The sequence below is a fragment of the Thamnophis sirtalis genome, unplaced genomic scaffold (assembly GCF_051295495.1).
Source record: "Thamnophis sirtalis isolate CommonGarterSnake01/CBP01778 unplaced genomic scaffold, rThaSir2_p1.2 scaffold_14, whole genome shotgun sequence".
Lineage (NCBI taxonomy): Eukaryota > Metazoa > Chordata > Lepidosauria > Squamata > Natricidae > Thamnophis > Thamnophis sirtalis.
In genome coordinates this window covers 3,069,703-3,096,511 of record NW_028261394.1, presented here as the reverse complement: position 1 = coordinate 3,096,511, position 26,809 = coordinate 3,069,703, and the positions used below count along the sequence as shown (strand labels likewise).

General features: G+C 45.0%; 1 protein-coding gene across 1 annotated transcript in view; it reads left to right on the top strand.

Moving 5' to 3' along the window:
• Nucleotides 1-26,809, top strand: part of MAD1L1 (mitotic arrest deficient 1 like 1) — a 428,801-nt gene that overhangs the window by 2,555 nt on the left and 399,437 nt on the right. Inside the window, exons 2-9 of the mRNA XM_087729234.1 lie at nt 569-734; nt 1,309-1,449; nt 4,091-4,270; nt 9,189-9,313; nt 9,830-9,911; nt 10,062-10,192; nt 11,182-11,296; nt 11,419-11,480. Coding sequence (XP_087585360.1) covers nt 569-734; nt 1,309-1,449; nt 4,091-4,270; nt 9,189-9,313; nt 9,830-9,911; nt 10,062-10,192; nt 11,182-11,296; nt 11,419-11,480 — 1,002 coding nt within the window. The remainder of the gene's footprint in view (nt 1-568; nt 735-1,308; nt 1,450-4,090; nt 4,271-9,188; nt 9,314-9,829; nt 9,912-10,061; nt 10,193-11,181; nt 11,297-11,418; nt 11,481-26,809) is intronic.

Genomic DNA, 26,809 nt, shown 5'->3' with positions numbered 1-26,809 from the left:
ACGATGCTAAAGTTAGTTTATTTTAGTCTATGATTGCTAAATGTTTATATCCTGTATTTGCTATGGGAGGTTAGGGGGGGAGAGGATGTGGGATGGGGGGGGGAGCTGAGGGAGGGAAGGGGAAAGGTATATAATTGTAAAACTCATTAAAACTTTTAATAAAAAGAAAGAAAAGAGTGGGGCTTTATGTAGTGGAGGAGGAGTTCAGTTTATTATTATTATATTTAATAATAATATTAAATTATTAAGGAGTTGGAGGAGGTCTGTGGAGTCCTTGTTGCTCTCTGAGCTTCAATGTTTTCTTGTGGACATTTCACGACCCAACTAGGTAACATCATCCAATCGCTTCCAACTCCATAGTTCAACCCTGAGTTGCAGATACCCTCTTCTTTCGACAGCAATAAATGTATTTGCCACTTTTTCTCTAATCAAAGAAGTCAAGACTATTTTTTTTTAAACTGATTTGGAGAGCTGCAGTTCGGGATGCATTAACTTGACGTGCGCGGAGAGAAAGCTCCTAAATTTTATTTTATTTTTTAAAAAAACCTATTTTTAATTGTATGGACAGTGGAACCCGGATGCAGATGGAGGAGGCCGAGGGGAACACCACCGTCTTCTCCATCCTGAAGTCCTACAACCACTTCATGGCCCTCTCCATGGAGGAATCGTCCGTCCAGGAGACCCCAACATCTCCCCCGGGCTCACTCCAGACACACTACCAGCAAATGATGAAGGTGAGACAGTGCTGCTCAGTGGTCACACTCGGCAAACAAGCCGATCACCTACCAAGCGAGGATAAATTTAGCAAACTGAATAATGACATATATATATATATGTCAGACTGTGGAGGGCGATATGCTGACTCTGTAAACCGCTTAGAGAGGGCTGAAAGCCCTATGAAGCGGAATATAAGTCTAACTGCTATTGCTATTGCTAAATGGAGAGATTGCAGAGGAAGGGATTACAAGAGAATAAGTTATGCTGTCTGGAGAATTCTGGGAGTTGAAGTCCACAAGTCTTAAAAGTTGTTAAGTTTGGAGACCTTCGATCTAAGAGCCGAGGTGGCGCAGTGGTTAGGGTGCAGCACTGCAGGCTACTTCAGCTGACTGCTAGTTCTGCAGTTCGGCTGTTCAAATCTCACCGGCTCAAGGTTGACTCAGCCTTCCATCCTTCCGAGGTGGGTGAAATGAGGACCCAGACTGTGGGGGCAATATGCTGACTCTAAACTGCTTAGAGAGGTATATAAGTCTAACTGCTATTGCTATTACCGCTTGGTGTCTTTTCCCCCTCTCGGTGTCAACGGATCAGCTGGAAGAGCAGGCCGGGCAAATCCATTCGGGCACGCGGATGTTGCAGATGGAGCGGGAGAAAATGCAGATGGAATTAAGTCACAAGAGGGCTCGGATCGAACTCGAGAAGGCCGCCAACCTGAACGCCAACAAGTTTGAGGTGAGCTGGGGAGCCAGATGAAGAGCTGGGCTCGTGCATCGCCCGGGTGCGTTTGTAACTTGGTGTCGAGGTCCCAGGTAGCATCTCCCATCAAATAAAAGCCCGAGGTTAAGAGTTTCCTCAAAGCTGCCCTTTATGAGAAGAGCCATGTTGGCACCTCTGGGAAAACCCGAATCTGAGACCCTCCCGGTTTTCCCCACCCAGTTGAAAGTCAAATGTGAAAAAACGAGTCAAATGTAATAAAGGTTGTTATACATGGAATATATAGAATGTTATATATAGAGTGAAGAAAAAAGATGTATGAAAGATATAGATATAGATATAGATATAGATATAGATAGATATATTATTTATTATTTATTAATAGAATTTATATGCCGCCCAATCCCGAAGGACTCCGGGTGGCGTACAAAAAGAAGAGGAAGAAAGAAATTATATATATAAAAAGACAGATTTAAAAGCACAAACCCCAAAAAATCAGGGATGGTAAACCAGGCATTAGGGATGCTAATGGAAGATACCTCAGGTGAGAGACTTTCGCAGGTAAAGCAGAGAAGGAAAAAGAGAAACAACAGTGTAATTATTCAAAAAGAGAAAAGGAACCATTGAAAAAAGAGAAATTCTCAGATTGAAGGACTCCGTGCCGAAATGCGATGGACTGGATTACACAAAGCAACAGCTTGACATGAACATTGGGAAACCGAAAACCGAAATGTTCCGTGGGCATTTTTATTTTTTTCATTTTTGTTATTTTGAAAGATAGGGAAGGAAAATTGGCCTAAGTGGTTTAAGATGGTGCATTAAAGACGGGGAAATGGAAAAGAACAAGCATTGCGCGCAAGTGTTTTATCAAAGGAACACGGGGGGGAGATAAAAAAGGCGTTTAGATGGAGAATGGCAAAACCGTTGATTGTGGTAAGGGGGAAAGCCGTGGGCTGTATAATGGCTAGATGCGACTGATTTGCATCACAAAGCAAGCCACGATCCGGTTGGAAGGCGGCTACACCGGCCTTCGTGTAAAAAACTACGGATTGACCATAAAAAGCATGGAATCCAGCTTTGGAAATGACTTGAGCCAAGATTTTTACAGGGTTTTAAAATCCAGACTGTGGAATATAACACATTGAAACACTGTGGGATGCTCTCTAAGCTTGGTAGGGGTTTTTTTGGGGGGGGGGGTGGGCAGGCGTTTCATGACCCAACTAGGTAACATCATCAGGGCTAGAGGAGAGAGGAGGGAGGGTTCATCATCACGGCACAGATGAGATTACCTAGTTGGGTCATGAAATGCGTACAAGAAAACAACCCAACTCAGTGGGCCCAAGGACCCCACAGTCCCCCTCCTCTTCCACTCCACAACCCCCCTCCCCTCCTTTCTAGCACTGATGATGTTCCCTAGCTGGGTCATGAAACGTCTCCCAAGAAAACCACCCAGATCAGAGAGCACCAGGGACCCCACAGTCCTCTTCCTCCCATCTTCCTCCTCTTCCCCCCCTTTTCTTCCTCCTCCCTCATTCTCTTCCTCCCCTTCTCCTATCCTTTTCTTCCTCTTCCTCCTCCCCCTTTCTCTTCCACCTCATCCCCTTTTATTCCTCCTCCCTCGTTCTCTTCCTGTCCTTCTCTCCTTTTCCTCCCTTTTCCTTTTCCTCCTCCTCCTCCCTCCTTTCTTCCTCCTCTCCTCATTCTCTTCCTCTTCTTCTCCTTTTCTTCCTCTTCCTCCTCTCCTCCATCTTTCTCTTCCTCTCCTCTTCCTCTTTCACTCTACAATCCCCACTCCATTCTAGCACTGATGATGTCCCCTAGCTGGGTCGTGAAACGTCTCCCAAAAAATCCACCAAGCTCAGAGAGCACCAGGGACCCCCACAGTCCTCTTCCTCCCATCCTCCTCCTCTTCCTCCCCCTCCCCTTTTCTTCCTCCTCCCTCATTCTCTTCCTGTCCTTCTCTTTTTCCTCCTCTTCCTCCCCCCTTTTCTTCCTCCTCCCTCATTCTCTTCCTGTCCTTCTCTTTTTCCTCCTCCTCCTCCCCCCTTTTCTTCCTCGTCTCCTCATTCTCTTCCTCCCCTCCTCTCCTTTTCTTCCTCTTCCTCCTCCCCCTTTCTCTTCCACCTCCTCCCCTTTTATTCCTCCCCCCTCATTCTCTTCCCGTCCTTCTCTCCTTCTTCTCCCTTTTCCTTTTCTTCCTCCTCTCCTCATTCTCTCCCCCCTTCTCTCCTTTTCTTCCTCTTTCTCCTCCCTCTTTCTCTTCCTCTCCTCCTCCTCTTTCACTCTACAATACCCACTCCATTCTAGCACTGATGATGTTCCCTAGCTGGGTCGTGAAACGTCTCCAAAAAAAATCCACCAAGCTCAGAGAGCACCAGGGACCCCCACAGTTCAACCCTGAGCTACAAATCTCCTCTTCTCTTGGTACCCCCAAACGTTGCTGCCGTTGAAAAGAACTTCGATTTATTGATGCCGCCTTTCCGTGATACAGAACTGGTAGTCCTCGGCTTACGGCTTAGCAACCGTTGGAAGTTACGACAGGCCTACCTCGAGGGTACGTGGACCCTACCTCCGAAGGTTACCTCCAAGCGACTTGAAATCCTTTCGTAATGGTCGTATTTTTTTCCTCCTAAACTTTCTCTTGCTGTCTTCTTTCCAGCGGGAAGCGGATCGCAACCAGGATCTCCTGAAGCGCATCAAGCAGTGTCAGGAGAGGGAGACCGAGGCGAACAATGCCCTCCAGGAGCAACTTGAGGCCAACAAGGCCTGCCAGAAGGACATGGAGGCCCTGAATAAGAAGCTGCAGGAGAAGGAGGCCAAGCTGACCGAGGCCAATGAAGTGAGGGCCGAGCCGTTGATTGGGTGAAAGTGTATTTGATGTCATTCGGGAGTCTTAAAAAGGGTGATGATAGTCCAAATAACTTTTGTGTTGTAGGAGTTAGGTGACAGGTGTTTTTTTTTAAAGGACACCGAGTGGTGACTTTTCCTTGAAATGAATGGTAGCGCCTTCTGATGCTTTAAGGCTGGGATGGTAACATGTTAAGAAGCTGTACCGTTAAGCGATTCCAGAGGGAGGATTCTTGGGGGCATAAATAAGAATAATGGACAGTTTGAAATAAGGAGAGGTTTCATGGCAGGGAGAACAATTAACCAGTGGAACGACTTCCCACCAAAAGCTGCAACACTGGAAGTTTTTAAAGGAAAGACAAATGGGTAGCCGTTTGCCTGGAATGGTATCGGGTCTCCTGCTTGAACAGGGGGCTGGACTAGAAGATCTCCAAGTTCCCTTCCAGCTCTATTCATTCTCTCTCTCTCTCTCTCTCTCTCTCCATCTGTCTCTTTCTCTTTCTCTCCATCTGTCTCTTTCTCTTTCTCTATATCAATCTATATCTATCTATCTATCTATCTATCTATCTATCTATCTATCTATCTATCTATCTATCTGTATATATCTATCCATCCATCATCTATCATCCATCTCTCTCTCTCTCCCTATATATCTTTCTCTCTTTCTCTACCTTTATCTATTATCTATCTATCTATCTATCTATCTATCTATCTATCTATCTATCTATCTATTATCTATCTATCTATCTATCTATCTATCTATCTATCTATATCTATATCTATATCTATATCTATATCTATATCTATATCCATCCACCATCTATCATCCATCCATCCATCTGTATCTATATCTATCCATCCATCATCTATCATCCATCTCTCCCTTTCCCTCTCCCTCTCCCTCTCCCTATCTATCTATCTATCTATCTATCTATCTATCTATCTATCTATCTATCTATCTATCTATCTATCTACCTATCTATCTACCTATCTTTCTCTCTTTCCCTACCTATCTATTATATCTATCTATCTATCTATCTATCTATCTATCTATCTATCTATCTATCTATCTATCATCTCTCTCTCTCATCTATCTATCCATCCACCATCTATCTATCATCCATCCATCCATCCATATCCATCCATCATCTATCCATCCATCCATCCATCCATCTCTCTATCTCTCTCTCTCTCTCTCTTTCTCTCTTTCTCTACCTTTCTCTATTATCTATCTATCTATCTATCTATCTATCTATCTATCTATCTATCTATCTATCTATCTGCATCTATATCTATCTATCCATCCATCAACTATCACCTCTCTCTTTCTTTCTGTATCTATATCCATCCATCCATCTCTCATATATATCTATCTATATAGAGCTGAGGTGGCGCAGTGGTTAAATGCAGCACTGCAGGCTACTTCAGCTGACTGCTAGTTCTGCAGTTCGGCTGTTCAAATCTCACCGGCTCAGGGTTGACTCAGCCTTCCATCCTTCCGAGGTGGGTGAAATGAGGGCCCGGATTGTTGTTGGGTGCGACATGCTGACTCTGTAAACCGCTTAGAGAGGGCTGAAAGCCCTATGAAGCGGTATATAAGTCTAACTGCTATTGCTATTGCTATATCTATATCATGGCGAGAAGCCCGAAATTGGAGAGAAATCGCAAAGCGAACTCTCTGGTTCCCGGAATGACTCTGCAATTGCTTTGCAAAGGCCAGGAAAGCCGAAAAAGGCTGCTTCAGATCTTTATTTTCTTTTCCTGGCCCGCCTGTAATCTAGGTTTGAAAACTGGCTTATCCGGCTCTGTGCCAAATTTAAGGCCGTCACCGTTGCTTATCCGTGGGAGGACTTACACAAGCTCTCTCTTGAAAGCGCAGGCGGGGAGGAAGCCTTTCCCCATTTGCATCCCTTTGATGGGGTCTTTACTAGATGGAGCAGGCTGCCTTTGAAAGTTTCCCCTTGCAAGTCCTTTTAGTAAATAACAACACTCGAGGGAGCGTCGGAAGGAACAAAGAACCAGGGCTGCTGCGTGTTAAAAAGGTCCAGATCAGCGTCGTCGGGGTCTCATGTACATATTAGCTTTTGATCAGAAGTTTATTTCTTCTCTGCGGAGCCCAGAATCCCCCATTTGGACATCACAGTGGGGAAAGCAGAAAAGAAAGTACTAAATACACAACTATATATTCAAGAGTGAGATGTAAAGGGGAAAAAACATAGATTAGCGAAGGGAAGGGAATTAGAAACGATGCCAAACTATATTTGGGTTTGTGGGAAATACCATCCCAAGGAAACATAAATTGAGATTTGAAAGAGAAACCCATAACAACAGAAAAAGAAAGGGGGAGAGGACGAGAGGAAGAGGAGGGAAGGAAGAAAGAGGGAAGGAGAAGAGGGTGGAAGGGAGAGAAAGAGAAGACGAGAGGGTAGGAAGGGGAAGAGGAAGAGGAGGAGTAGGGGAGAGGTAAGGGAAGAAGGAAGAGGAAGGAGAGGAGGGAAGGAAAAAAGAAAAGGAGAGGAAGGCTGGAAGGAATAGAAAGAGAAAGAGAGAGGGTAGGAAGGGGGAGAAGAAGAGAGGGGTAGGGGAGGGGCAAGGGAAGAAGGGAAGGGAATAAGAAATGATACCAAATTATATTTGGGTTTGCGGAAATACCATCCCAAGGAAACATAAATTGAGATTTGAAAGAGACACCCATAACAACAGAAAAAGAAAGGGGGAGAGGACGGGAGGAAGAGGAGGGAAGGGAGAAAGAGGTAAGGAGAGGAGGGTGGAAGGGAGAGGAAGAGAAGGAGAGAGGGTAGGAAGGGGAAGAGGAAGAATAGGAGTAAGGGAGAGGTAAGGGAAGAAGGAAGAGGGAGGAGAGGAGGAAGGAAGAAAGGAGAGAAGAGGGCGGGAGAAAAGAAAGGGAAAATAAGATGGTGTTAAAACAAGGGATGGTAAATAAAGCAAATAATCTTTTAAATGGAATAATAAATGTATAAGAACAGCAAATGTAAAGAATATAGCAATAGCCATAGCAATAGCAGTTAGACTTATCTACCGCTTCATAGGGCTTTCAGCCCTCTCTAAGCGGTTTACAGAGTCAGCATATTGCCCCCAACAACAATCCGGGTCCTCATTTCACCCACCTTGGAAAGATGGAAGGCTGAGTCAACCCTGAGCCGGTGAGATTTGAACAGCCGAACTGCAGTCAGCTGAAGTAGCCTGCAGTGCTGCATTTAACCACTGAGCCACCTCGGCTCTGAAGAAGAAGAAGAATAACTATATGAATGTATACCTATAATTGTACGTAAGAGAATAAAAAAACTTTTAAAAATTGAACAGCGAGGCAAATGCGTAAATGAAAAAAAAAATACAGTTAGTCCTCGCCTTACGACCACAATCGAGCCTAAAATTTCCATGGCTTAGCCAGACAGTTGTTAAGTGGATTTTGCCCCACGTTAACGACCATTCTTGCCACAATGGCTAAGACTGAAGTTGTTAAGCCGGCAAACCCGGTTGTGGAATTGAATCTGGCTTCCCCCATCGACTTTGCTGGCCAGGTGGTCACAAAAGGGGATCGTGTGACTCCCCCCTGGGACCCACTGCAGCCGTCATAACTCTGAGCCACTCGCCAAGCATCCGAATTTTGATCACGTGATCGTGGCTTTGCTGTAGTGTGAAAAACGTCCATAAGTCCACCTTTTTTCCCCCACTGCCTTTACAATTTCGTAATGGTTACTAAATGAACTTCTGTGGCTGCCTCTACGTTTACTCACCAAAATTTTGTTTGCTACGAGACGGGCAGCCAATGAAGAAACAAATCAATTCAATAAATTCAATAATGGGGATGCTGCAGCGGTTGTGAGAAACCTTTTAGTGCCATTGTAACCTTGACCTGTCCCTAAACAAACTGTTGTGAGTCAAGGACTACCTGTAGGAAAAAGATCCAGATGTTAGGCCTGCAGCCCTCTTTCCTTTTGGGTCTTTGGCCTGGCACACTTTCTATTATTCCGCTATGCATTCTCTATGGTGGGAAAATGGGAGGGGGGATTGTAAGGAGTTAGATGCTATGCAGCCATAACAACATTCTTTCTAGACAGCCAAGGTCATCCTTTGTCTCTGCACCTGACCGGAACTGGATGGGGGGGAACTGCCAGCATGGCAGTGGGAGATTGGACCATGGGATGGGCTTGTGGGTGTGGGGGCAAGGTCATGAACTTTCAACTGGGTGGGGAAAACCGGGAAGCTGTCAGATTCGGGTTTTCCCAGATGTGCCAACATGGCTGTCTTCATAAATTGGAACTTTGAGGAATCCTTTGCCTTGGACTCTGATTTATCTTTGGATGCTATTTGGAATCCTGACTGTCAGGACCTCTCCATTAGATAATCAGGAAAGAAGACCACGAGACTCCATGTGTAGAAATCAAGTGTACTTTTACTAATTATAAATGATTAAAGGCATAGCGTAGCGAAGTCTGATTATTTAGGCGCGAAAGCGATGGATATATAGAATAGCCCATTCCCCACCCCTTGGCATCACAGTTACAGTCCAATCATAATTCTCTCAAGTGTCAGGTGTGAGATAACTTCAAAAGGCATCATGAAGATGGAATGTCGGTGCCGTTAGTCCTGGCGGGAATCTCCCACGCATGCGTAGTCCGATAGGCAGCTGAACTCCAGAACCTTCCTCCAGCACAATGAGTAACCCCTCCCAAATACCATGCCCACCCTCCCCGTTTCATGGCAGCCAAAGCAACAGCAAAGCAGAGGCTGACACTGACACCAGATCAGGGTCATTGGTTCCCCTATTCATTTTAGCATTGGATCAGAAGTTTATTCCTTCAACGTAGGCCCCTCAACAGCCTGTTAGGCAGTGTATGAATTTCGTAAATAACAAATAAACACCCAACTATTTCTTTCTCCCTCAGACCATCAACGCCTTGAAGGGGAAAGTATCAGAGGCCCAGTGGAACACAATGAATCAGGAGATGGAGATAAAGAAGCAGCAGTCCCAGAACCAGGAGTTGACTGAACAATTCGATGTGCTTCACAAGTAAGCGGGAACGGGCGGGAATTCGATTCTTAGTCTTTAGCAAACAAAGCGTAGTGCAAGGGAGGCTTGTGAAGTGTGCACCTCGTTGGAGAATGTGATTTATGACACAGACTGAGGGGTGGGGAGAAACAGGAACAAAATTCAGCCATAATTTAAACGAGGTCAGATCTGACCGCAACAGGGTATTGCCGAAATGGTGTTCCTAATAAATGACTGGTTTTCCTTTGAAACTTGGCTCGAGGCTCACGAATTAATAAGGGGATTTTTTCGGAAACGTGACACAGAAAAGGTAGCCTTGAAAATGGACAAACCTTGAAAAATATGTCAGTTTTCTTTTTTAAACATCCAACTATTGTGGCCTGTCGGGGGCCAGCTGACCTGGATGTCGGAGACTCTCCATAGACATTAATGAGAGAAGCGTTGGAGTTCAACCGAAGTCTACCCACCTTAAAGTTGCTGAGGTTTAGAAGCAGCGCTGTGTGCAGTAAATGAATATTTTATCTCCATTTTCAACAGAAAATGGCAAGAGGCCACTCAGCAGATCCAAGTCCTTCAGGCAAAGGAAGATCTCATGTCTAAGAAGGAGCAAAAGATTCAGGTGAGGCCTCTTATGTCCTTCCTCTTTGAGTTACCTGGAGATAAATTTCTACCCAGCTAGGAAAGCACCAGTGTTTCACTATTTATTACGGAGTAATCTTGTTCAGTCATCTTCTGAAAGTTCTTTTTATTCTGGGCCCTGTTTCTGCAGGAACTTGAGCAAAAGATCTCCATGCAAGAACAAGATGCGGTCATTGTGAAGAACATGAAGTCGGAGCTGGCTCAGTTTCCCCAAATGGAACGGGAATTGCAGCAACTCAGGGAGGAGAACGCCTACCTCAGGTAAGGAACAGAAGATGATTATTTATTTAGATTGTCTGTCAGTGTGTCAAGACCTGCATTCGGGGTTTTTTTCCCTCTCTCTCCCCTCCTTGTGCCTGGTTTTGTCCCCAGTTTTGTTATCACAACTGTTATGTACTGAATGTGTATAGTTGTGCTAGCTGTGCTAAAGTGAAACTAACCTTTGGATGACCCTGACTGTTAACTGTGCTAAAATGAAACTAATCTTTAGAAGACCCTAACTGTTAACTGTGCTAAAGTGAAACTAACCTTTGGATGACCCTGACTCTTAACTGTGCTAAAGTGAAACTAACCTTTGAATGACCCTAACTGTTAACTGTGCTAAAATGAAACTAACTTTTGGAATGACCCTAACTGTTAACTGTGCTAAAGTGAAACTAATCTTTAATTGATCCTGTTAACTGTGGTAAAGGGAAACTAACCTTTAGAAGATCCTAACTGTTAACTGTGCTAAAGTGAGACTAACCTTTAGAAGACTCTGTTAACTGTGCTAAAATGAAACTAACCATTGGATGACTAACTGTTAACTGTGCTAAAATGAAACTAACCTTTAGAAGACCCTAACTGTTAACTGTGCTAAAGTGAAACTAACCTTTAGAAGACGCTAACTCTTAACAGTGTTAAAATGATACTAACCTTTAGAAGACCCTAACTGTTAACTGTGTTAAAATGAAACTAACCTTTAGAAGACCCTAACTCTTAACTGTGCTAAAGTGAAACTAACCTTTAGATGACCTTAACTGTTAACTGTGCTAAAGCGAAACTAACCTTTAGATGATCCTAACTGTTAACTGTGCTGAAGTGAGATTAACCTTTAGATGACCCCAGCTTTTTTTGGAGGGACCACGGAGACGTCTTCGGACACCGCTGGCTCTTCACCTTTGAAACGGAGATGAGCACCGCCCACTAGAGTCAGGAACAGCTAGCACATATGTGCGAGGGAAACATTTACCTTTACTTTTACCTCACAGGGAAATGAGAGAAAACAACGGATTACTGAAAGAGGAAGTCGAGGGTCTTCAAAGGAAGCTGGAGAGATTTGAAAAGGTCCAGACAGAACGGGTGGCTTTGGAACTGGAAAAGGAGGTAAAATTCCACAACGGCTACACGCCTCTTTCCTATTTCTGCTCTTGGGAGGGAATAAGATTCATTGGTTTTACGTTGCTGGGATGTTTAAAAACCGTCTTCCTCTCCTTTTGCTCCTCCAGAAAGTTCAGGAGAAGCTGAGCCGGTGGGAAAAACTGGACCAGAGCATGGGCTTAGATATCAGGTCAGTGAAAAATGGCACGGCAATTCCAGCACCTCCCTCTTTGCTGCTTTGTTTCTTTGCTGAGTGCACACAGGTAGTCCTCGACATACACAAACCGCAATCGAGCCCAATGTTTAGGTTGCTAAGTGAAACTGTCAGCGTTCCAAGTATCATATAGAATTAAATCAGAGTCCAAGGCAAAACGATCCAATTTAATAAAGCAGACATCTTAGCACATCTGTGTTAATCCCAATTCTAGAAATGACGTCACAATCCCACCCAGTTAAAAGTTCATGATCTTGTCCCCACACCCATAATCCATCGCGTGGTCCAATCTTCTTCTTCCACGCTGGCATCCACACCCAGCTGCTTCCGGTCAGGTGTAAAAGTGTGGAGACAAAAGATGACCTTGGTCTTCTAGGAAAGAATGAAAACAATACATTCCACAATCCTACTCCTGTCTATTCCCCCCTCCCATCAACTATACTAATGAATAATGAAATAAGAGAAAGGGTGGCAGGCGAAACTTCTAAAAGGAATATAATTGCAGGCCTGACAGAAACATTTGCTCAGTGAATTTCGTCGCTTTTCAAGACCTTTCTTGGCACGGTTGTTAAGCGAATGCCTGCCGTCGTTAAGTTAGTAAACACGGTTGTTAAGTGAATCGGCTTTCCTCGTTGACTCTTGCTTGTTGGAAGGTTGCAAAGGGGATTATGTGACTGCCACCGTCATAAGTACGAGTCAGTTGCCGAGCATCTGGCGGGCCACAAGAGGAAGGAAGGAGGTGACGTTTCCCAATTCCTCATCTTCGTATTTTAATGGGGTAATTTTCCAGCGGGAGAGGAACGGCGCAGAGGCTCGTATCGCTACAGGTAATTAAGCTCTTCATATTGAGTTTGATGGCAAAGGCGGGTGAGGTATCTGATCGCGCAGCAGAGCAACCTTCGTCCTTCCTTCCCCCAGAATGACGTCCCCCCAAATCTCTTTTTTTATGAAGTAACGCGGAATTGCCATTTCTTTTTATTTCTTCTCATTGCTTCATTAAATTCGCTGGCTGCCCGCCTTGTTAGAAGCTGACTCTCTTATTTGTTAAAGGAGCCGAGGTGGTGCAGTGGTTAGAGTGCAGCACTGCAGGCCACTTCCGCATGACTGCTAAGCTGCGGTTCGGCGGTTCAAATCTCACCGGCTCCAAGGTTGACTCAGCCTTCCATCCTTCCGAGGTGGGTAAAATGAGGAGTCAGACTGTGGGGGCGATATGCTGACTCTGTAAACCGCTTAGAGGGGGCTGAAAACCCTATGAAGCGGTATATAAGTCTAACTGCTATTGCTATTAAAAGCCATCGGCCCCCGGCTGGCTTCGGACGAGCAAAGTCAAGGGGAGGGGAACAGGATTCACTTAAGGGCCTCCTGCTTCACTTAAGAACCATCAGTTCATTTAACAACTGTGCCATAAAAGAAATGGGGCCTGATTCGCTTAACAACGCAGACATTCTGATTGTAACAGATGTCGCAAAGGGAGGTCTAATATTCCCTGTGTTCAGATTGGAGCCAGTCCTTGACTTGCGACCGCCATTGAGCCCAGAACGTCTATTGCTAAACAGGACAGTTGCAAACAAATCTTGACCTTTCTTGCCACAGTTGATAAGTGAATCGTTGCAGTTGATAAGCTGGGAACGTGTTCGTGAAGGGATTCTGACTCTGAGCAGGGGGCTGGACTAGAAGACCTCCAAGGTCCCTTCCAGATCTTGTTATACTGTATCCTGAGATCCATTCTCAAAATAAGTAGGAATTTCCTGGTTTGTGAGAACAGTTAACCACTGGAACAGCTTGCCACCCGAAGTTTTGGCTGCTCCATCACTGGGTTTTTTTTAAAGAAAAGACTGGGCATGTCATCAGTTCTCCTGCTTGAGCAGGGGGCTGGACTAGAAGACCTCCAAGGTCCCTTCCAGCTCTATTTGCATTTGATTGAACCCAGTTCATGGCCCTTTGATTTCACTACCAGCGAGATGGATGGCGTCGCTTCGGACGGAAGAAGCGAGAAAGGAACCGGCTGATTGCACTTCCTTGCTTCCCCCTGGTGGAAATTCGCCCTCTAGTTTTTGCCGTCTTAAAGCGAAGACGCCGCTGAGAGAGCACAATTATCATTTTTCTTTCTGTGCATCAAAGAAGTTAAGTGCCACATTCAGAGATCATCTAGAGTCTAAGCTCTAGGAATTCTAATTTTTTCTTTCTTCCTTCCGTCTCCGAACGGGGCTGAGAGAACTTGGTTAATGCACTTTTTTTGGTGGGGGGGTGGCAATCATCCTTAATAAAACCCGGGCCCTGCTGCTTAAATGAAAGCCGTTCCGTCTCACGATAGCCGCCGTAGCATTCTTCCCAGCGTGTGAAAGTCACAGCAGCGGTGCATTTCCATTTGTACGAGTCGGTTTGACAATGCAACTCTTGAGATGGGAAATGGGCTCATTTCCTTCCCACCCCCGCAAACCCCAATTGGTGCCTTTAGCTTTTGTGCTGGCTAAAGCGCCCCTCTCCCCAAAGGGGGTAAAATGCAGAATCCCCCCCCCCCTCCTATAATCTTTTTCTTTAAAAGGTTTATTTAGATTTTCGTTCCTCGCGGATAGGTTTTCAAAAACTCGACGAAATAACTTCCTCAAGTTAGAATCCAATCAAGAGGTCCACTTTCCCCAGTGCTGTTGTAACTTTGAACGGCCATTAAATGAACTGTTGTAAGTCGAGGACTACTTCCTTCCCACGATGTAGGAGATGACCAGGCTGAGCCTGAAGATGACCCCCAAATGCACCAGAGATTGAGATTTGTTTTATTTATATGCCGCCCTATTCCCAGAGGGACTCAGGGCGGCGAACAACTCAAAAGGGGAAAGGGAACACAAAAGTACAAGACAAGCATTTAAAATAGCAACAACCACACGAGTCGAGAGGGGAAGGGAGCTCATCAACCCCAGGCCTGCCGACACAGCGCCAAACGCACCATCCTTTTGTAGTTTCTTTGCCCTAAATTCAACTCCCTTTGAGGTCCGTTGACTCTTCTCCGATGCCTTGACCATTAAAGGCTAACAGAGTAACAGTTGGAAGGGACCTTGGAGGTCTTCTAGTCCAACCCCCTGTTTAGGCAGGAAACCCTACACCACTTCAGACAAATGGCTGTCCAGCATCTTCTTTAAAACTTCCAGTGTTGGAGCATTCACAATTTCTGAAGGCAACTTCTGTTCCATTGATTCATTGTTCTCACTGTCAGGAAATTTATCCCCAGTTCTAAGTTGCTTCTCTCCTTGATTAGTTTCTATCTGTTGCGTCTTGATTTACTTATAATGTACATTAAAATAACACTTAATGTACATAAGGAAGAAGTGCATGTAGAATCTATTTAGTCTGAAGGCCAGGAACAACATGAATGCTTTACTGTTAGATTTACATATAAATCTAATAAACCTAAATCTACTGTAACAGTTCAGATCCTTGTGTACAGGTGGTGTGAAATAAACTTGTGTATAGGTAGTTGTCAACGTTCCAAGTATCATGTAGAATTAAATCAGAGTCCAAGGCAAAACGATCCTTAAAGTTCCAATTTAATAAAGCAGACATCTTAGGCACATCTGTGTGCCGAGGTGGCGCAGTGGTTAAATGCAGCACTGCAGGCTACTTCAGCTGACTGCAGTTCTGCAGTTCGGCTGTTCGAATCTCACCGGCTCAGGGTTGACTCAGCCTTCCATCCTTCCGAGGTGGGTAAAATGAGGACCCGGATTGTTGTTGGGGGCGATATGCTGACTCTGTAAACCGCTTAGAGAGGGCTGAAAGCCCTATGAAGCGGTATATAAGTCTAACTGCTATTGCTATTGCTACTCCCAATACTGGAAATTACATCAGAATCCCACCCACTTAAAAGTTCATGATCTTGTCCCCACACCCACAGTCCATCACGTGGTCCAATCTTCTTCTTCCACGCTGGCATCCACACCCAGCTGCTTCCGGTCAGGTGTTAAAAGTGCGGAGACAAAAGATGACCTTGGCTTCTAGACAAGAATGAAAACAATACATTCCACAGTCCTACTCCTGTCTATTCCCCCCTCCCATCGACTATACTAATGAAAAAGCATAATGAAATAAGAGAAAGCGTGGCAGGCCAAAATTCTAAAAGGAATATAATTGCAGGCCTAACAGTAGTACTTTTGAACTCTATCCTGCTTCCTGGCGTCTTGTACCCGACACACACTTCTTTCCATTCTGGGTGCTGAGATACCCTTTCTATGCCACTTGTCTAATCTGCCTTTGTCCTTCCTGTTGTGGCCTGCCAACGGAGTTGGCAGCAGATTCAGACAGTGAGGAGGGTTGGGGAGGAACCTGGGCCAGTCCTGGAGTCGGGGGAAGGCTCTGATGAGGGCTCTGTGTCGGAGGCAGAGAGGGGGCCAGGGCTGTATGCCAGTTATCAGCTGCCTTCGGAGTCAGACATCAGTGAGGCAGAAGAACAGTTGGAGCCTGTTTCCAGTGTGCGTAAGTGCGGAGGTGCCAGAGGAAGGAAGCAGCTAAAGAACAGGTTGATTTGGGAGTAAGGCTGCAGTGGACGATGAATGTCCCCTCCCAAAGGAGATAAAAGAGGAGCAACAGGGGAGTGGAGTTTGCAGGAGACAATTAGTTCCCTTCATTGGTTCGTGACTCTCCGAAACGCCTTGCCCAGTTTTGCAGAGATTGGCCTGGCTGCTCTCCAAGCCAGATGAGGTCTGTAAATCCTCCCTTGAAAGACTTTGCTGGATGTGAATGAGCGGAATTCACAGTCAATTAATAAAAGGGTTGTTTTTTTTTTGCCGCTAACCATCGATCTGATCTGGGACACTTTTAATTTGCAAGCTTTCGTTTGCCAAAATTAACCTCTTAAGGTTTAAACCTCTTTGGGGCCAGCTAAAAACGCTGCTTCCAAATAGTGGTTTATGGAGCGTGGTTTCTGAGCATTTTAAAACGTGATTTTTATGAGCTTTGGAGAGGAGGTATAGGAACATACTTCACAGTTTCCAGCTCTTTTGTGTCGCAACTTAATCCATTGTGATTTGCGGGTCTGGTGAGAATTTTTTCCCCCCTTTTTTTTTGCAGTTGTTCATTACGAACCAAACACAGATTAAATTGTTTTAAGCCTTCAGTCTACCTGTGAGGAATAATATTAAAAGCCAACCTGCTTGTCTTTTCATACTCTTCTGTCTATTTTTTTTCAAAATTATTATTTAGAAGAAATAATGTGGCTTCGTGTTCCTTGTACTTTGATGGAGAATTGTGTAGCACGCATTAATTAATAGCGATTTCTGTTTTAGTTCTTGTTTTGAAACTCCTCCAAAAGTTTGGCGGCAAAAAAGGGAGAAGGACCGTATCCCTGTGTGCCTATTCTTCCTTTTGTGTGTGTGCGCGCACGGAGCTAAATTGTAATTCGTTTAGGAGTTATATAGAGGGATGCGGTGGCTCATCGGCTAAGATGCTGTGCTTGTCAATCAGAAAGGTCGGCAGTTTGAACCCCTACTGCCGCATAACGGAGTGAGCTCCCGTGACTTGTCCCAGCTTCTGCCAACCTAGCAATTCGAAAGCAGGTAAAAAATGCAAGTAGAAAAATAGGAACCATCTTTGGTGGGAAGGGAACAGTGTTTTGTGCGCCTTCGGGAGTTGAGTCATGCCGGCCACATGACCACGCAGACGTCTTCGGACAGCGCTGGCTCTTCTGCTTTGAAACGGAGACGAGCACCGCCCCCTAGAGTCGGGAACGAGTAGCACTTATGTGCGAGGGGAAGCTTTACCTACACCTGAGCAAACCACTATTCAATTATCCAGGCTTCTTGGGGGTATCGTTGTTCCTTAATAGCCAGTTTGCCGACTTCGTTGGAAGACCAATCTGGACATCACTTGCGCTGGGATCAAAGGGAGGCCTCTCGTTGACAAACATTGTCAAGCTAGTGGGTTTCTGGAGGATTGCCTCTTTTGAATGGAGGGCGAGGTGGTTTGCCAGCTCGTCTAAAACCTGGCACCGAAGGATGCCAGCTCTGCTGTTAAGCAGTTGGTCTGCCCATCAAACCAGTCATTAAAAAAACAACAAACACATTTTTTTCTGGGGAAAAAGGATGGAACCGTCTCCTCTGGGTTCAGCTTCCAAGCTTAAGTGATGTGAGATGGAAAGCGTTTTGCTGTCGTGGCTCGTTTCATTCACCACGGAGCGAAGTTAATTAGTGACATCGTGAGCGAATAGCGAAATTGGCCTCTCCCAACGAGAGGAGGAGGCCCGTTTATGCAGGAAGCTCTTCAGACATTAGGATTAACAACTTTCAGAGTCCTCATTTCTTTGCTTCTTCAACTGTAACAGATTTAACAGATTAACAGTTAAATAGGACCTTGTAGGTCATCTAGTCCAACCCGCAGGCCAAGCAGGAGACCCTGCACCATTTCTGACGGATGGCAGTCCAGTCTCTTCTTGAAAGCCTCCAGGGATGAAACTCCCACAACTTCTGAAAGCAACTTCTGTTCCATCGGTTGGTGGTTCTCACAGAAAATTCCTCCTTATTTTCAGGTCAAATCTCTCCTTGGTCAGTTTCCATCCGTTATTCCTTGTCTGGGGTGCTTTGGAAAATAGATTGACACCCCCCCCCCGCCCCGGGTGGCAAATACGATTTTTTAAAAAGGTAAATAAGGGAAGTGGAGGTCGCAGTTGAACCTGAAAAATATTTACAAGCACTGGGTTTGTTTCAACGGAGTATGGAAACCAAGGTCGATTCCCTTTATGTCTGAGTTTATTGTCTGTAAGCCCCCCCCAGAGTCACTGAGAGGTCATGTAAACCTAATGAATGGATGGATGGATGAATGAATGAATGAATGAATGAATGGATATGTCTGTCAGTCTATCATCCATCCATATCTATCTATCTATCTATCTATCTATCTATCTATCTATCTATCTATCTATCATCCATCCATCCATCCATCCATCCATCCATCTATCCATCTCACCTATCATCTCTCTCTCTCTCATCCATCTCTCTCTCTCTCATCTATCTATCTGTCTATCTCTCACCTATCTTCTCTCTCGCATCCATCTCTGTCTCATCCATCAATCAATCAATCAATCTATCTATCTATCTATCTATCTATCTATCTATCTATCTATCTATCTATCTATCTATCTATCTATCTATATCATCTATCTATCTATCTATCTATCTATCTATCTATCTATCTATCTATCTATCTATCTATCTATCATCTATCTATCTATCTATCTATCTATCTATCTATCTATCTATCTATCTCTATTATCTATCTATCTATCTCACCTATCATCTCTCTCTCTCATCTATCTATCTATCTCTCATCTATCTATCTATCTGTCTATCTATATCTATCATCTATCTATTGTCTCACCTATCTTCTCTCTCGCATCCATCTCTCTGTCTCATCCATCTATCTACCTACCTATCTATCATCTCTCTCTCTCTCTCTCTCTCTTATCTATCTATCTATCTATCTATCTATCTATCTATCTATCTATCTATCTATCTATCTATCTATCTATCTATCTATCCATCCATCCATCCATCCATCCATCCATCCATCCATCTATCCATCTATCTCACCTATCATCTCTCTCTCTCTCATCCATCTCTCTCTCTCTCATCTATCTATCTGTCTATCTCTCACCTATCTTCTCTCTCGCATCCATCTCTGTCTCATCCATCAATCAATCAATCTATCTATCTATCTATCTATCTATCTATCTATCTATCATCTATCTATCTATCTATCTATCTATCTATCTATCTATCTATCATCTATCTATCTATCTATCTATCTATCTCTATTATCTATCTATCTATCTCACCTATCATCTCTCTCTCTCATCTATCTATCTCTCATCTATCTATCTGTCTATCTATATCTATCATCTATCTATTGTCTCACCTATCTTCTCTCTCGCATCCATCTCTCTGTCTCATCCATCTATCTACCTACCTATCTATCATCTCTCTCTCTCTCTCTCTTATCTATCTATCTATCCATCCATCCATCCATCCATCCATCCATCCATCCATCCATCCATCCATCCATCCATCCATCCATCCATCCATCCATCTATCTATCTATCTATCTATCTATCTATCTCACCTATCATCTCTCATTCATCCACCAACCCACCTACCTACCTACCTACCTACCTACCTACCTACCTACTTACCTATCTATCTCATCTCTCATCTCTCTCTCTCATCTCACCTCTCTTTCTCACCCCCCCCCAAAAAAAAATCCCTGAAATATAAAATAAAGAAGACATAGTCAATTTACCTCCTATGATTTTAGGACAGGCAAGATTGACCGTGTGTGTGTGTGTGTGTGTGTGTGCGCGCGCGCGCACACACACACACACACACACACACTCTTAATTCAAGAGGTTGAAGACTTAAAAGCAACCTAGGCCATATTTGTTTTCTGTTTCTTCAAAAACGATCCCCTTAAAAACGCCTTGAAGGACAAGAACTTGGTCCCTCTCCCCCCCCCCTCCGCCCCAGCTACCGCACTGGGGGACAAAATCCAGCTTAAACACTTTATTTGCTTCTCTTCTTGAGAACGAGCTAGGAACGGGTGCGATGTAAGTCGTGATATTCTTTTTGTTTAATTTAATTGCTCGGAAGACCAGTTTTTAAGCTTCCATATTTACTCTCTAGCCCCTTAGTGGTCCGGTTGGCTTGCTCTGGTTGTGTTTTCTGCACAAATGCGAATAGATTTGGGCAGCCGGCTGAGTTCTCACAAGTTTAAACACAGGCGGCGGCTGCGTTTCCATTGAATTTCATCGTTTAATGGAGCAGAGGAAGGCATCTATCCGGATGGATAGCGGGTGAGAACTTGGAAGCTTGCATATTTTGTCAACTGGAGTTGGCTTAGTAGAAGCATTTAAGTTATTTTATTTTTTTTGCTCAGAGCCAGGGAGACATCTGGATGGGCATTTCCCAGCATGGCCTCCTCCTGTTAGGTTGGACCAGCTCCCATGCTGCACAGCTTAGAAACCTGTCTTAGTGGTTTCCCACTGGCCAGGATCCAAAACTGGCCATGGCTGGCAAAAGGTCTACATTGATCGAAGCGGCAGGGTTCAATCGATCAGAACAGAGCGGGAGGGCACCCGGGAGCTCTTCTAGTCTAACCCCCTGCTCAAGCAGGAAACCCTAGGCCATTTCAGACAAGTGGCTGTCCAGTCTCTTCTTAAAAACCTCCAGTGATGGAGCACCCACAGCTTCTGGAGGCCACTGATTAATTGACTTCACTGTTAGGAAGTTTCTCCTTAATCCCAGATGGGTTTAAGATCTCTCCTTGATCAGTTCCATCCACCGATCCATCTATCAGAATAGAGCTGGAAGGGACCTTGGAGGTGTTCTATTCCAACCCTCTTCTCAAGCAGGAGACCCTATGTCCTTTTAGACAAATGACTATCCAATCTCTTCTTAAAAGCCTCCAGGGATGGAGTGCCCACAGCTTCTGAAGGCAACTTCTGTCCCACTGGTTGATTGTCCTCACCGTCAGGAAGTTTCTCCTGAATTCCAAGTTGCTTCTCTCCTTGATCAGTTTCTGTCCGTCCATCCATCCATCCATCCATCCATCCATCCATCCATCCATCCATCTATCCATCTATCCATCCCTCAGAATAGAGCTGGAAGGGACCTTGGAGGTCTTCTGTTCCAACCCTCTTCTCAAGCAGGAGACCCTATGTCCTTTTAGACAAACGACTAGCCAATCTCTTCTTAAAAACCTCCAGGGATGGAGCCCCCACAGCTTCTGAAGGCAACTTCTGTCCCACTGGTTGATTGTCCTCACCGACAGGAAAGTTTCTCCTGAATTCCAAGTTGCTTCTCTCCTTGATCAGTTTCCATCCATTTTGTCCAAGAGCCGAGGTGGCGTAGTGGTTAGAGTGCAGTACTGCAGGCCACTTCAGCTGACTGCTATCTGCAGTTCAGCGGTTCTAATCTCACCGGCTCAAGGTTGACTCAGCCTTCCATCCTTCCGAGGTGGGTGAAATGAGGACCCAGACTGTGGGGGCGATAGGCTGACTCTGTAAACCGCTTAGAGAGGGCTGAAAGCCCTATGAAGCGGTATATAAGTCTAACTGCTATTGCTATTGTCCCTCCCTCCCCTTGGTCTTTTGGAAACCAAAACCTCCTTCTCCCTTTCTCCTCCAGCGTCTTGTGCCCCTCTCTCTAAGCCTCGCTTGGCTTCTCGGCAGAATCGCTTCAAGATCCTTTTGTGTTGGGTTTTTTTGTCCCTTGCATTTCACACCCTTGTTTCCTGGGTGACTTTTTAAGAAGCTTATCCAAAGGGGGGCAGGCGATGCCAGCTTCTCTCCTCTCGAAGACGGTGCCCTCTGGAAGCAGCTCCAGGGCTCCCCATAGTTCTCCCTTCCGTTGGAGGATTGCGATGATCCCTTTTTTTCCTGCCCGAACAATAAGCTTTGTATCCGTTGGTATGGAAATGAGGACCCCCGTTTGTTTTCTTTCGGAAGCGCGCCTCCGCTATCTGGAATGCCTCCATTTACAGACAATTCTTGCCAAATTAATTTTATTTAATTATCTCCTAAGGCTAAGCTTGAATACATTTGCGTTGAATTCGCCACTTCTCTCTCTTCTCATGAACGGAATGGAGTTAATATCCTTGTTAAAATCTGATTAAAACTAAAATTGAGTTTTTTGAAGTCTGATTATCCCATGAAATGGAATTTTTAAACCTAATTACAAACGGATTTGCATACATTTTTTTTCTCCTCCACGCTATTGGAAATGAGAGGGGGGGGGGAATAAATTTATTAATGAAATCCTCTCCACTGTCTCCTTTGGGGGTATAATGTGATTGCAGGAGGACGGGGTTCAGGGGACAAGTAATGTGTCTGCGTCTAACGTACATATTTTTCCTTCTTTATTAAGAGTCTTGACCCAGCCTAGTTTTTTTAAAATGGCAATTAATAGGAATTTTCACAGGCTTCGGTTAAACCTGACTGGCATTCATCCTTCCAAATCTTTTACACCTATTAGAGATGGACTTACACAGGTACTCCCTGACTTACGACCACAACCGAGCTGCAAGTTTACGTTGCTAAGGGACACATCTGCGAAGTGAGTTTTTGCCAGCTAAAAACGGGCGTCGAAGGATGCCAGCTCTGCTTTAACGACCTTTCTTGCCACGGTTGTTAAGTGAATCACTGCAGTTTTTAAATCAGTGACACGGTTGTTAAGTGCGCCTGGGTTCCCCCCCCCGGCCCTTTGCTTGTCAGAAGGTCGCAGAAGGCAGTCACAAGACTGCAACCCGTCATAAATACGAGTCAGTATTTATACAAGCGTCTGAATTCTGGCCAGGTGGAGATGCGGTTGTTAGTGTGAACAACGGTTAGAAGTTGCTTTTTTTCAGTGCACTTGTGACTCTGAAGCGTCGTTAAATGAACTGTTTGTATGTTGAGGACTACCTGCGCCAACCTGTCACTCTTAGTATATCCAATCTTGGTTTGTTAAACAAGCCCGGTGGTTGAGTTGACCCACCGTAGTGAGCAGTAAACTACGGTTTGCAAATCAATGGTTGAGCTCACTCAGCAGGATAAGCTACCAGCCAGCAAAAGGGCAGAAGAGGCTTTGACTGGATGAATGAACTCAAATTTTCATTGCATCTGGCAATAGCAGTTAGACTTATATACCGCTTCATAGGGCTTTCAGCCCTCTCTAAGCGGTTTACAGAGTCAGCATATCGCCCCCAACAACAATCCGGGTCCTCATTTCACCCACCTCGGAAGGATGGAAGGCTGAGTCAACCTTTGAGCCGGTGAGATTTGAACAGCCGAACTGCAGAACTGCAGTCAGCTGAAGTAGCCTGCAGTGCTGCATTTAACCACTGTGCCACCTCTGGCATCTTCTGTGAACAAAACCGTTGAACGAAGACTCTCTTGTTACAGACAGAGGAGGCATTTGGAGTCCTTGGTGCTCTCTGAGCTTGGTGGTTTCCTTGGTGACATCTCATGACCCCACTAGGTAACATCATCAGTGCTAGAAGGGATGAATTGAGGAGGAGGGATGGAGGAGGAGGAGGAGGGACTGTGGGGTCCTTGGTGCTCTCTGAGCTTGGTGGTTTCCTTGGTGACATCTCATGACCCCACTAGGTAACATCATCAGTGCTGGAAGGGAGTGGAATTGAGGAGGAGGGACGGAGGAGGAGGAGGAGGGACTGTGGGGTCCTTGGTGCTCTCTGAGCTTGGTGGTTTCCTTAGTGACATCTCATGACCCCACTAGGTAACATCATCAGTGCTGGAAGGGAGTGGAATTGAGGAGGAGGGACGGAGGAGGAGGGACTGTGGGGTCCTTGGTGCTCTCCGAGCTTGGTGGTTTCCTTGGTGACATCTTATGAACCCACTAGGTAACATCATCAGTGCTGGAAGGGAGTGGAATTGAGGAGGAGGGACGGAGGAGGAGGGACTGTGGGGTCCTTGGTGCTCTCTGAGCTTGGTGGTTTCCTCGGTGACATTTCATGACCCAACTATGGTAGGTAACATCATCCATTCTATGATGATGAAATCCCACTCCCTTCTAGCACTGATGGTGTTACCTAGTTGGGTAATGAAATGTCTGCAAGAAAAACAGCCAAGCTCAGAGAGCACCAAGGAGCCCATAATCCTCCTCCTCCTCCTCCTCTCTGCAACTCCCACTCCCTTCTAGCACTGATGATGTTACCTAGTTGGGTCACGAAACATCAGCAGGAAAAAACCACCAAGTTCAGCACCAAGGACAGCACCCACAGTTCACTCTGAATATTCTCTTCTTTTGGTACAGAGGAAACATTTTTGTTATCTGCATCTTCACGATGCCCACTGAACTTGGTCGTTTTCTTACAGGGGTTGACCCCATAGTCATTTGCTGACCTCCTTTTGACCCCGAGCCATAGATGGCGCAGTGGTTAAATGCAGCACTGCAGGCTACTGCTAGATCAGCAGGTCAGCGGTTCAAATCTCACCGGCTCAGGGTTGACTCAGCCTTCCATCCTTCCGAGGTGGGTAAAATGAGGACCCAGATTGTTGGGGGCAATATGCTGACTCTCTGTAAACCGCTTAGAGAGGCCTGAAAGGCCTATGAAGCGGTATATAAGTCTACTGCTATTGCTATGTTGGATTGACCCCTTGGGGGTTGATGTTGACTCCTTCAGGAAACCCTAGTTTAAGGTAGGGGTAGGACGCATGACTTAAAGCAGTGTTTCCCAACCTTGGCAACGGGAAGAGGTCCGGACTTCCAACTCCCAGAATCCCCCAGCCAGCGAATGCTGGCTGGGGGATTCTGGGAGTTGAAGTCCGGACCTCTTCCCGTTGCCAAGGTTGGGAAACACTGACTTAAAGGATGAAATGCATATTGCATAATTTAGGTTTAATGAACCAATGCAGTTTTGCACAAGCCAGGGATGTCTCTCTAATTAATTACCTTAAAGTTTTAATAATATTATGTTCCACCTACCTATTACTCTATTTAGCCCCTTAATTCATAACATCAGACAAAGCGTTGCAAACTTCCTTTAGGCATCATATTTCTTCCAGCAAGTTTTTTAATCTTTGGTCTGGTTCGTCTGTGGTTTTTGTCTTGGGTTTTATTTCTTGTGTACATGTGAGAATTGGGCCCGAGAAATGATAAATAAATTGGAAAAAAAAAAAACCCCAAACCAGTTGCCCTAACGGAGAAAGCTATATTTTGTTCCATTTCAGAAAATGTAGTTTACGCGTTAATTGTAATTGCCCTGCAGAAGTAGCTAAAATATGTAAGCTTGAGTTCAAAATTTTTCATTTCAAAGGGTAATTATGTTTGCTGTGAAAAAGCAATGAGTAATTTGTATCTTATTGATGAACGTAATTAAAGTAGCATGAAGTAGAGCCAACATTTATTACAACAATTCATTTTTTGACCTATAAGATGATGTCACACATGACTGTGCTTGATGAGTAATAAGAAGTGTAATATTCTACTTATATCTGTTTAGGTTGTAATGTCCTGTGAAGAATCAGATTATAATTGAGTTTTAATATAAAACATGGTTTTCTTTTCTTTTTTTCAATCGTATTCAAGTCAGGTTCTTGTTTGTGCACTATATATCCTAGAAGAGGGAGAGAGGGAAGGAAGGAAGGAAAGAAAGAAGAGGGAAAGGAGGAAGAGGAAGGAAAAGAGAAGAAGGAAGGACAGAGAGGGAAGGAGGAAGGAAAAGAAAAAGGAGGAAAGGGGATGGAGGAGAGAAGGAAGGAAGAAGGAAAGAAAAGGAAGGAAGAGGGATGGAGGAAAGAAGGAAGGAAGGTGGAAGGAAAGAAAAGTCAGAAGGAGGGAGAGAGGGACGGAGTAAGGAAGAGAGGAAGAAAGGAAGGATGGAGGAAGGAAGGAAAAAAGAATGGGAAGAAAAAGAAAGGAGGGAAGAAGGAAGGAAAAGTCAAAGGAGGGAGAGAGGGAGAAGGAAGGAAAAGAGGAAAGAAGAAAGGAAGGATGGGTTGAGGACGGAGGAAGGAAGGAAAAGAGAACGGGAAGGAAGGAAGAGGAGGAGGAAAGAGGAAGGAAAAGAGGAAAGAAGAAAGGAAGGATGGGTCGAGGACGGAGGAAGGAAGGAAAAGAGAACGGGAAGGAAGGAAGAGGGAGAGAGAGGAGGAAAGAGGAAGGAAAAGAGGAAGGAAGGGGGAGGAAAGGAGAAAGGAAAAGAGAAAGAAGGAAGGAAGGGGGATGAAGGAGAGGAGAAGGAAAAGTAAGAAGGCAGGAGGGAGAGGGAGGGAGGAAGGAAGCAAAAGAGGAAGAAAGAAGAAAGGATGGATGGACGCGGGAAGGAAGTAGGAAGGAAGGAAAAAATGGGAAGAAAGGAAAAGCCAAAGAAGGAGGGAGGGAGACAGGAAGGAAAAGAGGAAAGAGAAGTTGGATGAGGGAAGGAAGGAAAAGAGAATGGGAAGGAAGGAAGGAAAGGTCTTTCTTTGGAAGTCAAAGGTGGCATCTGGAGGGCAGGTCCTCCACCTCTGACTCTCACCTCTGTTTTGGCCGTGAGTTCTGAAGCTCCGCATGGACGGAGGCATTAACAGTTGTGTCCTCCTTCAATGGAAGCGTGCAACCCTAGGAAACGATCAAGCCTTCCTTTCCGGGAGCCGGGCTTGTATTCATTTGAAGTCCAGAAAGCCTCTTCCTCCCCTAGCTGAACAGTTCAAAGAGGCCGTCCCGCTAATCAGGAGACGCTTCCCGCACCCCTGGGGTGGCCACAGCGTTTTAATTGGATCTCGGGCTGCTTTGAAGCTCCTCTTAATCCCTCTTGAGCTACAGAAGAGGCAGCGGCTGTAAATCTGACAT